The sequence below is a fragment of the Pogoniulus pusillus genome, chromosome 17 (genome assembly GCF_015220805.1).
Source record: "Pogoniulus pusillus isolate bPogPus1 chromosome 17, bPogPus1.pri, whole genome shotgun sequence".
NCBI lineage: Eukaryota > Metazoa > Chordata > Aves > Piciformes > Lybiidae > Pogoniulus > Pogoniulus pusillus.
Window position 1 is genome coordinate 3,049,750 of NC_087280.1, and position 12,324 is coordinate 3,062,073.

Consider the following 12,324-nt stretch of genomic DNA (forward strand, 5'->3'; position numbering starts at 1 on the left):
CCTTCCCCTTTTCCCCCCCTTCCCCTCCCCTCCCCCTTGGTCCTGCAGAAGGGCAGCCTGCATCTGGGGCAAGAGGAGCAAAAAGCCTCCCAGCTGGCCCTTAGCAAACCAGGGAGGGGGAGAGAAAGGAACAAAAGAGGCTTAAACCCGAGGTAGGTCATGCAAAGCTGGGGGGGCCCAGCACCCATCCCCCCCCTCCTGTCCCCCAGGCTCCCTTACCTAGGCAGGTAAAAGCCGTCTGGAAGGCAGCAAAGCTCATCCAGCAGACGATGGCTCGTCGGGATGGGCGGAGGATGTGGGCTTTGTAGAAGACATCCAGCACAGCCCCTTGGTAAAGGGCCCTCAGGTTGCTCCTGGGGGAGGTGAAAGAGCTCAGCTGGCATCCCAGCTCGGTGCCAAAACGAAGGGCCAGAGCAAGGAGGAGACTGTACCTGTGCATCACCAAGGTCCTCAGGAGCATGGCACAGGTCAGCAGGCAGCACAGCACCAGCGAGCAGATGTAGCAGACTGTGGAGGAGCAGGGAGCAGGTCATGGCTGGGAGCAGCCCCCAGCTTGTTATGGTGTGGGGGTGCAGGGGTGTGCAGCCCCAGCGTGGTCCTCTGTGCCTTGGCTTCCCTTCCCAAGTCCCTTTGGGATGCTGAGGTCTCCATCTCCCAGGTGGGGTTGAGGGGATGGTGCTGGGTTGAGGTAGGGAAAGAGGAGGGGAAAGGCAAGAAAGGCAGGGGAGAAAGACAGCAAGTTAGGAGCAAAGGCACCAAGTTAGGAGTAAAGACACTGAGTTAGGAGCAGAGACACCAAGTTAGGAGCAAAGGCACCAAGTTAGGAGCAAAGGCACCAAGTTAGGAGTAAAGACACTGAGTTAGCAGCAGAGACACAAAGTTAGGAGCAAAGACACCAAGTTAGGAGTAAAGACACCAAATTAGGAGCAGAGATACCAAATTAGGAGCAGAGACACAAAGTTAGGAACAGAGACACCAAATTAGGAGCAAAGACACCAAGTTAGGAATAAAGACACAAAGTTAGGAGCAGAGATACCAAGTTAGGAGTAAAGATACCAAGTTAGGCACAGAGACACCAAGCCAGGAGCAGCTGTGGAGCTGTTGGAGGGTAGCAGAGCCCTGCAGAGGGACCTGGCCAGGCTGCATGGGTGGGCAGAGGCCAAGGGGATGAGAGTGAACAAGGCCAAGGGCAGGGTTGTGCACTTTGGCCACAACAACCCCAAGCAGCACTAGAGGCTGGGGCCAGAGTGGCTGAGAGCAGGCAGGCAGAGAGGGAGCTGGGGGTGGTGGCAGAGAGGAGCTGCAGAGGAGGCAGCAGTGCCCAGGTGGGCAGCAGAGCCAATGGCATCCTGGGCTGGCTGAGGAGCAGTGTGGGCAGCAGGACAAGGGAGGTTCTTGTGCCCCTGTGCTCAGCACTGCTCAGGCCACCCCTGCAGTGCTGTGTCCAGCTCTGGGCTCCTCCATTGCAGAGAGCTGCTGAGGTGCTGGAAGGTGTTTGGAGAAGGGCAGCAAGGCTGGGGAGGGGCCTGGAGCACAGCCCTGTGAGGAGAGGCTGAGGGAGCTGGGGGGGTGCAGCCTGCAGCAGAGGAGGCTCAGGGCAGAGCTCATTGCTGCCTGCAGCTGCCTGCAGGGAGGCTGTAGCCAGCTGGGGTTGGGCTCTGCTGCCAGGCAGCCAGCAGCAGAAGAAGGGGACCCAGGCTGAAGCTGTGGCAGGGCAGGTTTGGGCTGGATGTGAGGAGGAAGTTGCTGGCAGAGAGTGCTGCTGCTGCTGACTGTGCTGCAGCTGCAGAGGGATGCTGCTGACTGCTGCAGCTGTAGAGGGATGCTGCTGACTGCTGCAGCTGCAGAGGGATGCTGCTGACTGTGCTGCAGCTGCAGAGGGATGCTGCTGACTCTGCTGCAGCTGCAGAGGGATGCTGCTGACTGTGCTGCAGCTGCAGAGGGATGCTGCTGACACTGCTGCTGCAGAGGAGTGCTGCTGACTGCTGCAAGCTGCAGAGGGATGTGGCTGACTGCTGCAAGCTGCTGAGGGACGTGGCTGACTGCTGCAAGCTGCAGAGGGATGGTGCTGACTGTGCTGCAAGCTGCAGAGGGATGTGGCTGACTGCTGCAAGCTGCAGAGGGATGTGGCTGACTGCTGCAAGCTGCAGAGGGACGTGGCTGACTGCTGCAAGCTGCAGAGGGATGGTGCTGACTGTGCTGCAAGCTGCAGAGGGATGTGGCTGACTGCTGCAAGCTGCTGAGGGATGTGGCTGACTGCTGCAAGCTGCTGAGGGATGTGGCTGACTGCTGCAAGCTGCAGAGGGATGCTGCTGACTGCTGCAGCTGCAGAGGGATGCTGCTGACTGCAGCATCTGCAGAGGGATGCTGCTAACTGTGCTGCAGCTGCAGAGGGATGCTGCTGACACTGCTGCAGCTGCAGAGGAGTGCTGCTGACAGCTGCAGAGGGATGCTGCTGACTGCTGCAGCTGCAGTGGGATGCTGCTGGCTCCTGGCTCACAGCAGCAGGTTCAAGCAGCCACCTCTTGGCTGCTTTTTGAGTCACCCTGGGAGGTAACAGTGCAAGTCTCAGCTTCCTGGAAGAAATCTCTCTGCCAAAACCTCCTGACCCCCACCCTGGACCCCAGTAGGAACCTACCCTCCAACGACCACAGGTAGTACTTGGCAGTGCTGAGCTCCTTCTCCATGTCGCTGGGCACGGCTGGGTTGTCCGAGGGCACCAAGCCAAACTGCACCAACAGCACCACAATGTCCTTTGTCATCCCTGCCCTCACAATCTGGATGGTGGGGATGACAGCCACCAGGAGCAAGAGGGCAACCTGTGAAGGCCCAGTGCCATGTGAGCCCTGGCTCACGAGCAGCTTGGCTTAAAGCCTTTAGGCTGGCTCAGCCCTGCGGGCACACAGGGCTGGGTGCTGCCACGAGGTAATACTTTGAGGCATGTTAATGCCCAGCAGCCCCAAAAGGCAAAGCTGATGGTGTGGCAATGAGCCCCTGGCTCCTCTGCCTGCCTTGAGAGGAGCTGGTTGGGAAGGGAGAGAGAGCTTAGCATCAGCATCACCTGGTAGACAGCGATCACAGCTGTGGTCATGGAGAGGATCAGCTTCAGAGGGATGTGGAAACCTGGAAGGCAGAGTTGGAAAGGGCTTGGGATGGAGGTGGGAAGAGAAGATTCCAGTCTTTGAAAGGGTCCTAAAGGAAGGCTGGGGAGGGAGCTGTTGACAAAGGGGTTGTAATGAGAGGAGGAGGAGGGATGGGGTTGAAGTGGGAGAGGGGAGATTGAAAGTGGATGGTAGGAAAGGGTTCTTTAGAGTGAGGGTGGTGAGAGACTGGCACAGGTTGAGGGTGGTGAGAGACTGGCACAAGTTGCCCAGGGAGGTTGTGGAGCACAGAATCACCCAATGTGATCAAAGATCACATTGGGTGATTCTGTGCTCCACAACCTCCCTGGAGGTGTTCAAGGTGAGCTTGGATGAGCCCTTGAGTGATCTTCAATCACATTGGGTGATTCTGTGCTCCACAACCTCCCTGGAGGTGTTCAAGGTGAGCTTGGATGAGCCCTTGAGTGATCTTCAATCACATTGGGTGATTCTGTGCTCCAGGTCAGCTTGGATGAAGGCTTTGAGTGACCTGTTCCTGTCCCTGCCTATGGGAGCTGGATGATCTCTGAGGTCCCTTCCAACCTAACCCATTCTATGATTCACCCAACCCTGCAGGCAGAGCAAACAGCCCAGCTGGGAACACTGGAATGAAGCAATGAGGTTCATTTGGGATGGATGTCCCCAGGGAAGCCCAGCTTGGGTGTAGAGCTGGGAGGGGTTTCCTCTGTCCTTTGGCTTTGGATTGGATTTCACTGAATCATAGAACTTTAGAGGTTGGAAGGGACCTCCAGAGTTCATCTAGTCCAACCCTCCTGCCAAGCAGCATCACTCAGAGGAGTCCACACAGGGATGCAGCCAGGTGGGTTTGAAGTCTCCAGTGGAGGAGACTCTACAACCTCTCTGGGCAGCCTGCTCCAGGGCTCTGGCACCCTCACTCTAAAGAAGTTTCTCTTCCTGCTGAGCTGAAACCTTCTCTGCTCCAGTTTGCATCCATTGCTCCTTGGCTTATTGCTGTGCACCACCCATAAGAGCTTGGCCCCCTCCACTTGACCCCCACCCCTCAGATACTGATAGACACTGATCAGATCCCTCTCAGCCTTCTCTTCTCCAGACTGAACAGCCTCAGGGCTCTCAGGCTCTCTGCACAGAGGAGATGCTCAACTCCCCCACTCATCCTTGTGGCTCTCAGGCTCTCTCCACAGGGGAGATGCTCAAGTCCCCAAATAATCCTTGTGGCTCTCAGGCTCTCTCCATAGGGAGATGCTCAACTCCCCCACTCATCCTCATGGCTCTCACTCTTTCTCCACAGAGGAGATGCTCAACTCCCCCACTCATCCTTGTGGCTCTCAGGCTCTCTCCACAGAGCAGATGCTCAACTCCCCCACTCATCCTCATGGCTCTCAGTCTCTCTCCACAGGTGAGATGCTCAACTCCCCCACTCACCCTCCTGGCTCCCTGCTGGCCTCTCCCCAGCAGATCCCTGCCTCTCTTTTGAACTAAGGAGCCCAAAACTCTTCCACCTCCCTTTCCCAAAAGCCAGGGAAACCTTTTGCCCCCCACAACACCAAATCCCAGCAGCTGGCTGCCTGCTGTGCAGGGACACACAGCCCTTGTGCTGTCACCTCCTGGGACAGCCTCTGCCTTCACCCATGGGCAGAGGAGCTCTGGAGCAGGCTGCCTAGAGAAGTGGTGGAGTCTCCTCCTCTGGAGAGCTTCCAAACCTACCTGGATGCATTTCAGTCCTGGGTGAGCCTTGCTTTAGCAGGCAGGTTGGGATAGATGATCCCCAGAGTTCCCTTCCAACACCACCTCCCCTTCCCCACGCTGGGATTAGCTCCCCCTTCTCAGACTCTGCTGAGGGTTTGACTGCCTCCTTGCAGATCTTATTTCTCCTCTCAGCACAGCATCACTCTGCAGGACCAGCACAACCCATGCCTGAACACCACTGCCACAGCTCCTGTGCTGGAGCTGGGACCACCTCCTCCACCCCAAGCAGCTTGGGCGCAAGCTGAGGCATCACACATGAGGGGAGCAGCAGCTGCCACGGCACAGATGCTTCAGGGCTGGAGCCAAGCAAGGCATTTGCTGTCCCCTGGGAGGGAGGGAGGGAGGAGCAGCAGCCTGTCTGCCAAGCTGCTCCACCAGCCAAGAGCTCTCAGCCCCAACCTACCTTCCTCAGGGGTGTAGATGTAGGAGCGGAAATACTCCTGCAGCCTTGAGAGGAAGCTCTCTTCTAGCTTGGTGGAGCTGGAGGTGGAAGAAGGGAGGTGAAAAGAAAAGCCTGGCCCTGGAGGGGGGAGCAGAAGGCTCTCTGCTCCCTCTGCTGACCCAGCAGGGTCATCTCGAGTGTCAGCTTTACCTTCCCTTCTGCAGGCGTTTGGAGAGGAGAGCCTTTAGGTACCTCTTGTAATAACCTCGCCCAGCAACCTTAAGGAAGGCAGGCAAGAAACAGTAGGTAGAAAGGTTGGATCAGATCAGATCAGCCCCTGGGGTCCCTTCTGTCAGCTGAGCTGCCTGGGTGCAGCAGAGGGATGTGCTCAGGTGTTTGGACACTGAGTTGATTCTGGTTTGTTGGGGTGGGTGGTAGTAGGAGGTGCTCACAGCAGAGCATCTCTGCCCAACCCAGCAGCCATAGAAGCCCAGAACCATTCAGGGTGGAAAAGACCTTGGAGGTCATTGAGTCCAACCCTGGGCAAGTCTTATCCCCAAGCACCACACTGGCACAGCTTTGCAAGGCCTCCATCAGGGGTTGGAGTCTCCACCACATCCCTGACCCTCTGATCACTCTGGCAGCAAAGAGATTTGGGGGTTCTATTCCCCTCAATGCCCAACTTTAAACCTCCCCTGGTGCAGCTTGGGGTCATCTCCTCTTGTCCTGTCACTAGGGAGAAGAGATCAGCACCCACTTGGCTCTGCCCTCTCCTTTTAGAGAGCTGTGGTGGGCTCTGACCTCCTTTCAGAGAGCTCCCACTTGGCTCAGACCTCCTTTCAGAGAGCTGAGATCTCCTCTTAGCCTCAACCCCAATTCCCTCACCTGGCCCTCACCATTCCTGCCCTCCAGCCTCTTAGAATCATAGAATAGGATCATAGAACAGAATCAGACTCAAGCAGGCTGGAAGAGAGCTCCAAGCTCCTCCAGCCCAACCTAGCACCCAGCCCTGCCCAACCAACCAGACCATGGCACTAAGTGCCCCAGCCAGGCTTGGCTGCAACACCTCCAGCCACAGCCACTCCACCACCTCCCTGGGCAGCCCATTCCAATGCCAATCACTCTCTCTGCCAGGAACTTCCTCCTCACAGCCAGCCCAGACCTGCCCTGCCACAGCTTCAGCCTGGGTCCCCTTCTTCTGCTGCTGGCTGCCTGGCAGCAGAGCCCAACCCCAGCTGGCTACAGCCTCCCTGCAGGCAGCTGCAGGCAGCAATGAGCTCTGCCCTGAGCCTCCTCTGCTGCAGGCTGCACCCCCCCAGCTCCCTCAGCCTCTCCTCACAGGGCTGTGCTCCAGGCCCCTCCCCAGCCTTGCTGCCCTGCTCCAAACACCTTCCAGCACCTCAGCAGCTCTCTGCAATGGAGGAGCCCAGAGCTGGACACAGCACTGCAGGGGTGGCCTGAGCAGTGCTGAGCACAGGGGCACAAGAACCTCCCTTGTCCTGCTGCCCACACTGCTCCTCAGCCAGCCCAGGATGCCATTGGCTCTGCTGCCCACCTGGGCACTGCTGCCTCCTCTGCAACTCCTCTCTGCCAGCACCCCCAGCTCCCTCTCTGCCTGCCTGCTCTCAGCCACTCTGGCCCCAGCCTCTAGTGCTGCTTGGGGTTGTTGTGGCCAAAGTGCAGATCCCTGCCCTTGGCCTTGTTCAGTCTCATCCCCTTGGCCTCTGCCCACCCATGCAGCCTGGCCAGGTCCCTCTGCAGAGCTCTGATACCCTCCAACAGCTCCACAGCTGCTCCTAGCTTGGTGCCATCTGCAACCTGACTGCTGCTGGACTCAATCCCCTGCTCCAGATCATCAGTAAAGATGTTGACCAGGACTGTGCCCAGCACTGCTCCCTGGGGCACAGCCCTGGTGCCAGCTGCCAGCTGGATGTGGCACCATTCCCCACCACTCTCTGGGCCCTGCCCTCCAGCCAGTTCCTGACCCAGCACAGAGTGAATCTGCCCAAGCCAGGAGCTGCCAGCTGTGCCAGGAGCTGCTTGTGGCAGAGGTGCCAAAGACTTTGCTGCAGTCCAGGCAGACTCCATCCACAGCCTGCCCCACACTCACCAGGCAGGAACCTGATCAGAAAAGGAGCTCAGGTTGCTCTTCTCCACACCCACACCAGCATCCTTCTTGGAGTGAGCATGTGGGACCCAAGAGACCCAAGCAGATCCAAACCCCCTCCCAGAGCAGCACAATAACACAGCTCTTGCTCTGTGCCCACCTACCTATGGCTTCCCAACCCTGCTTTTGGATACCAATCAAGCTGGCAGCAAAGCTCCCAGCACCTACAGAGGTGGAAACAAACCTCCCTTGTCCCTGTCAACCCAAGCAGCCTCCAAACCAGTCCCACCGGTAGGACAGCTGAAAACAAACAGCCCAACCAACCAACCCCTTCCTTCCCAGCAGCCAGCTCCCAGCAATGCCCTCAGGTCACTTCAGGCCACAGCTTTTTGCTTTCAAGTAGGGTTTTTTTTCCCCCTCCCCCCCTTCCTTTCTTCCCAAAGAGGATGGGGATTATCCAGCCTGCAGGGCCAGGAAGGGAGGGAAGGGGGGGAGAGGGAAAACAAGGCCACCCCAGTCCTGCCCTAAATGGCCTCCATTGATGCCTTTAAGCCTCTTGTCCTAAGGAGGTTTACTCCAAAGATGGATTTTTCACTCCCTCTTCAAATCCAGGGAGGTAAACAAAGCTAAGACTTTGGGGCAAAGGAGGGGTGGAGAGGAGGTAGCTCCTGGGGCTGGAGCAAAGAGGGGAAGCAATGCCCTAGGAGAAGATCAGTCCCCTGGGCAAAGTGGTGAGCTGCAGGGTAGGAAAGCTTCCCAGAGCTTCCCAAAGCTTCCCAAAGCTTTTTAGAGCTTCCCAGAGCTTCCCAGAGCTTTCCAGAGCTTCCCAGGGCTTCCCAAAGCTCCTCAGAGCTTCCCAGAGCTCCTTCCAGCAAGGACCTCTCACATTTGCACTGTGCTCATGGGGCTGGAGCAAAGAAGAGAAGCTGAATCCCCTGGGGTGAAGTGGTGAGCTGCAGGGTAGGAAAGCTTCCCAAAGCTTCCCAAAGCTTCCCAAAGCTTCCCAGAGCTTCCCAGAGCTTTCCAGAGCTTCCCAGAGCTTCCCAAAGCTCCTCAGAGCTTCCCAGAGCTCCTTCCAGCAAAGACCTCTCACATTTGCACTGTACTCCTGGGGCTGGAGCAAAGAGGGGAAGCAATGCCCTAGGAGAAGCTCAGTCCCCTGGGGCAAAGTGGTGAGCTGCAGGGTAGGAAAGGTTCCCAGAGCTTCCCAAAGCTTCCCAGAGCTTCCCAGAGCATCCCAGAGCTCCTTCCAGCAATGACCTCTCACAATTGCACTGTGCTCATGGGGCTGGAGCAAAGAGAAGAAGCAATGGTCTAGGAGAAGCTCAGTCCCCTGGGGCAAAGTGGTGAGCTGCAGGGTAGGAAAGCTTCCCAAAGCTTCCCAAAGCTTCCCAAAGCTTCCCAGAGCTTCCCAGAGCTTTCCAGAGCTTCCCAGAGCTTCCCAAAGCTCCTCAGAGCTTCCCAGAGCTCCTTCCAGCAAGGACCTCTCACAATTGCACTGTGCTCATGGGGCTGGAGCAAAGAAGAGAAGCTGAATCCGCTGGGGTGAAGTGGTGAGCTGCAGGGTAGGAAAGCTTCCCAAAGCTTCCCAGAGCTTCCCAGAGCTTCCCAGAGCTTCCCAGAGCTCCTTCCAGCAAGGACCTCTCACAATTGCACTGTGCTCCTGGGGCTGGAGCAAAGAGGAGAAGCAATGCTCTAGGAGAAGCTCAGTCCCCTGAGGCAAAGTGGTGAGCTGCAGGGTAGGAAAGGTTCCCAAAGCTTCCCAGAGCTTCCCAGAGCTTCCCAGAGCTCCTTCCAGCAAGGACCTCTCACATTTGCACTGTGCTCCTGAGGCTGGAGCAAAGAGGGGAAGCAATGCCCTGGGAGAAGCTCAGTCCCCTGGGGTGAAGTGGTGAGCTGCAGGGTAGGAAAGGTTCCCAGAGCTTCCCAAAGCTTCCCAGAGCTTCCCAAAGCTTCCCAGAGCTTCCCAGAGCTTCCCAAAGCTTCCCAGAGCTTCCCAGAGATTCCCAGAGCTCCTTCCAGCAAGGACCTCTCACAATTGCACTGTGCTCCTGGGGCTGGAGCAAAGAGGAGAAGCAATGCTCTAGGAGAAGCTCAGTCCCCTGGGGTGAAGTGGTGAGCTGCAGGGTAGGAAAGGTTCCCAGAGCTTCCCAAAGCTTCCCAAAGCTTCCCAGAGGCTCTTCCAGCAAAATCCTTTCCCAAGCTGCCCTGTGGCTCTTCCTTACCTCCTTATCCTCCTGGTTAGTGAAGCTCCTGATGAGCAAAGCTGGATACCAGAGGCTTAAAAGCAGCAGGCAGGCAATGATGGGGAGGTAGGAGAGGGTGGAGTAGTACCTGTAGATCTGAGCAGAAGGCAGAGGTGCCACCTGGTGCCACCTCCCTCCATGGCACTTGAAGGAGGTGAGGACCAAGCCACCTCCTTGCCCAGGGCCCTGGAGGTGTGGGACACTTACTTTTGGTGACTGGGGACAATCCACCTTCTGCCAGACGTGGACCAAGCAGTGGCACCAGGAGAGAAGGCAGCCCAGGAGGTAGCCCAGCCTGTGCCCTAGGGTGGCACAAGCCACCAGTGGGTAGTAGAAGGCAGGGTAGTAGAGCAAGGCCAGGATCTTCCAGTACTCTGAGGGGGGGGGAGGATGATGAGAGCAGGGGGAGAGGAGGAAGCAAGAGAAGGCAAAGCTCTCAGCAGGCAGCAGCAGAAGGGAGCAGGTCCCCAGTGGAAGCTGTGCAGGACCTGGGTGGGCAGTGTGGGGGTGGTGGGAGTGGGTCAGGAGGGTGCTTGGCTTACCCCTGCTGCTCTGGGAGGAGTGGGTGAGGAAGGGCAGAGGGTCCTGGTCCAGGACCAGCACGCAGAGGGAGGAGAAGAGGATGCCAAAGACTGCAGCCACAGGCCCTCGGTTGCTTTCCTCCTCCAGGAAGTTGGCTGGGCTGAGGGGGGGGGAGAGGAGGGGAGGGGAGGGGAGGGGAGGGGAGATAAAGGAAAGGGAGAGGAGAGAAAGGAAGGGGAGAGGAGAGAAGAGGAGAGGAGAGGAGAGGAGAGGAGAGGAGAGGAGAGGAGAGGAGAGGAGAGGAGAGGAGAGGAGAGGAGAGGAGAGGAGAGGAGAGAAGGGGAGGGGAGATAAAGGAAGGGGAGAGGAGAGAAAGGAAGGGGAGAGGAGAGAACAGAAGGGAAGGGAAGGGGAGGGGAGGAGAGGGGAGGGGAGGGGAGGAGAGGGGAGGGGAGAGGAGGGGAGGGGAGAGAAAGGAAGGGGAGAGGAGAGGAGAGAAAGGAAAGGGAGGGGAGGGGAGGGGAGGGGAGGGGAGGGGAGGGGAGGGAAGGGAAGGGAAGGGAAGGGAAGGGAAGGGAAGGGAAGGGAAGGGAAGGGAAGGGAAGGGAAGGGAAGGGAAGGGAAGGGAAGGGAAGGGAAGGGAAGGAAGGGAAGGGAAGGGAAGGGAAGGGAAGGGAAGGGAAGGGAAGGGAAGGGAAGGGAAGGGAAGGGAAGGGAAGGGAAGGGAAGGGAAGGGAAGGGAAGGGAAGGGAAGGGAAGGGAAGGGAAGGGAAGGGAAGGGAAGGGAAGGGAAGGGAAGGGAAGGGAAGGGAAGGGGAGATCAGGGGAAGGGAGGGGAGGGGAGAGAAGGGAAGGGAAGGGTTAGGGAAGGGGAGAGGAGGGGAGGGAAAAGGATGGGAGATCAGGGGAGGGGAGAGAAGGGGAGAGAAGGGGAGAGAAAGAAGAGAGAGGTGTAGGAAGTTTCCTGCAGAGGCTGGGGCCAGGCTCTGCTGGGCAATGCCCAGCACCAACACAGGGGGCAGTGAGTGGAAGCTGAGGCCTTGGGAAGTTCCATGGAAGCAGGAGGAGGAATTTCCTCCTTCTGAGGGGGACAGAAGCCTGGAAGAGGCTGCCCAGGGCGGGGTTGTGGAGTCTCCCTCTCTGTGGGTATTCAAACCCTGCCTGGCTGTGTTCCTGTGAGACCTGGCCGGAGGGGGTGGGGTGGGACAGGATGAGCCTGGCAGGTCCCTGGGTGGGACAGGATGAGCCTGGCAGGTCCCTTTTGTCACTCCACCAGTGCAGGAAGCCTGAGCCCAGCCCATGGGCACCCTGCCCCCTACCCCCATCCATCATCCTGGTTTATGCTTGGGGGCATCTCAGCATCCATCACCACCTGCAGGGTACCAGGGAGGGTCCCCTGAGGTGCAGGTTACCTGAGCAGCCCTGGGACACCATTCCAGCAGCTCTGATGGAGACGTCTGCGTTTCACCAGCAAGGACAAGCCCATCAGCACCACCAGCTGCAGGGAAGCAGGAGGAGGGAGCAACGAATGGATAGGGGAAGAGGTGAGGGTGAGGGTGAGAGCTCAGAGGTGCTGCTGTGCAGCAGGAGAACTCCACCATCCTCAGCCAGCAGACTTTCAGTGGGTGGTTGAAGCAAGGACAGGCTCGAAATGCCTCAAGGGGAGGGAGGAGGGAATCATGCTGGGAAGAAGGAGAACCAACTCCAACAGTGCATGAAACAAAAGCCTGGCCAGGGGCCAGGTGCTTGGCAGGATCATCCCAGCTCAAAACCTTGCCTTCAGCTCCAGCTGAAGAGCTCCAGGCTTGGCTAAGCTGAGCCTAAAAGAGTCTGATCTCTGAGCACACCCAAGCCCAGCCCCATGGGAGGTTACTTACAGAGACAGGTGCCATGCAGATGTGGTAGAGTCTGGGGGTGATGGTGGGGTCACACTCTGGGATGGCACTGGGGAACATGCTAGAAAGAGAGGGAAGGAAGAATAAACCCCCACCCCCACCCCCCCAAGCCTGGTTGGGTTTGGTCCCCCCCCAAAAAGGAGATGCTGAGGTGATGGCTCAGCTGCAGGGTGGCACTGAAGGCTGAACTCAGGTGGGTTGCACAACCACCACTAGCCAAGGGTGAGGTCACTCTCACAAGCTGACTTTGATCAATCAAGGCAGAGAGAGAGAGAGAGAGAGATAAAGCCTTGGGAGTGGCCCC

At 58.0% G+C, this 12,324-nt stretch overlaps 1 protein-coding gene across 1 annotated transcript in view; it reads right to left on the reverse strand.

Annotated features, from left to right (window-relative positions):
• The window catches only part of STRA6 (signaling receptor and transporter of retinol STRA6), a 34,545-nt gene that overhangs the window by 17,419 nt on the left and 4,802 nt on the right, over window positions 1-12,324 (reverse strand). The window contains exons 2-5 of the mRNA XM_064157094.1: window positions 12,003-12,081; window positions 11,538-11,623; window positions 10,146-10,285; window positions 9,811-9,977 (exon numbers count right to left, since the gene is read on the reverse strand). Coding sequence (XP_064013164.1) covers window positions 9,811-9,977; window positions 10,146-10,285; window positions 11,538-11,623; window positions 12,003-12,081 — 472 coding nt within the window. The remainder of the gene's footprint in view (window positions 1-9,810; window positions 9,978-10,145; window positions 10,286-11,537; window positions 11,624-12,002; window positions 12,082-12,324) is intronic.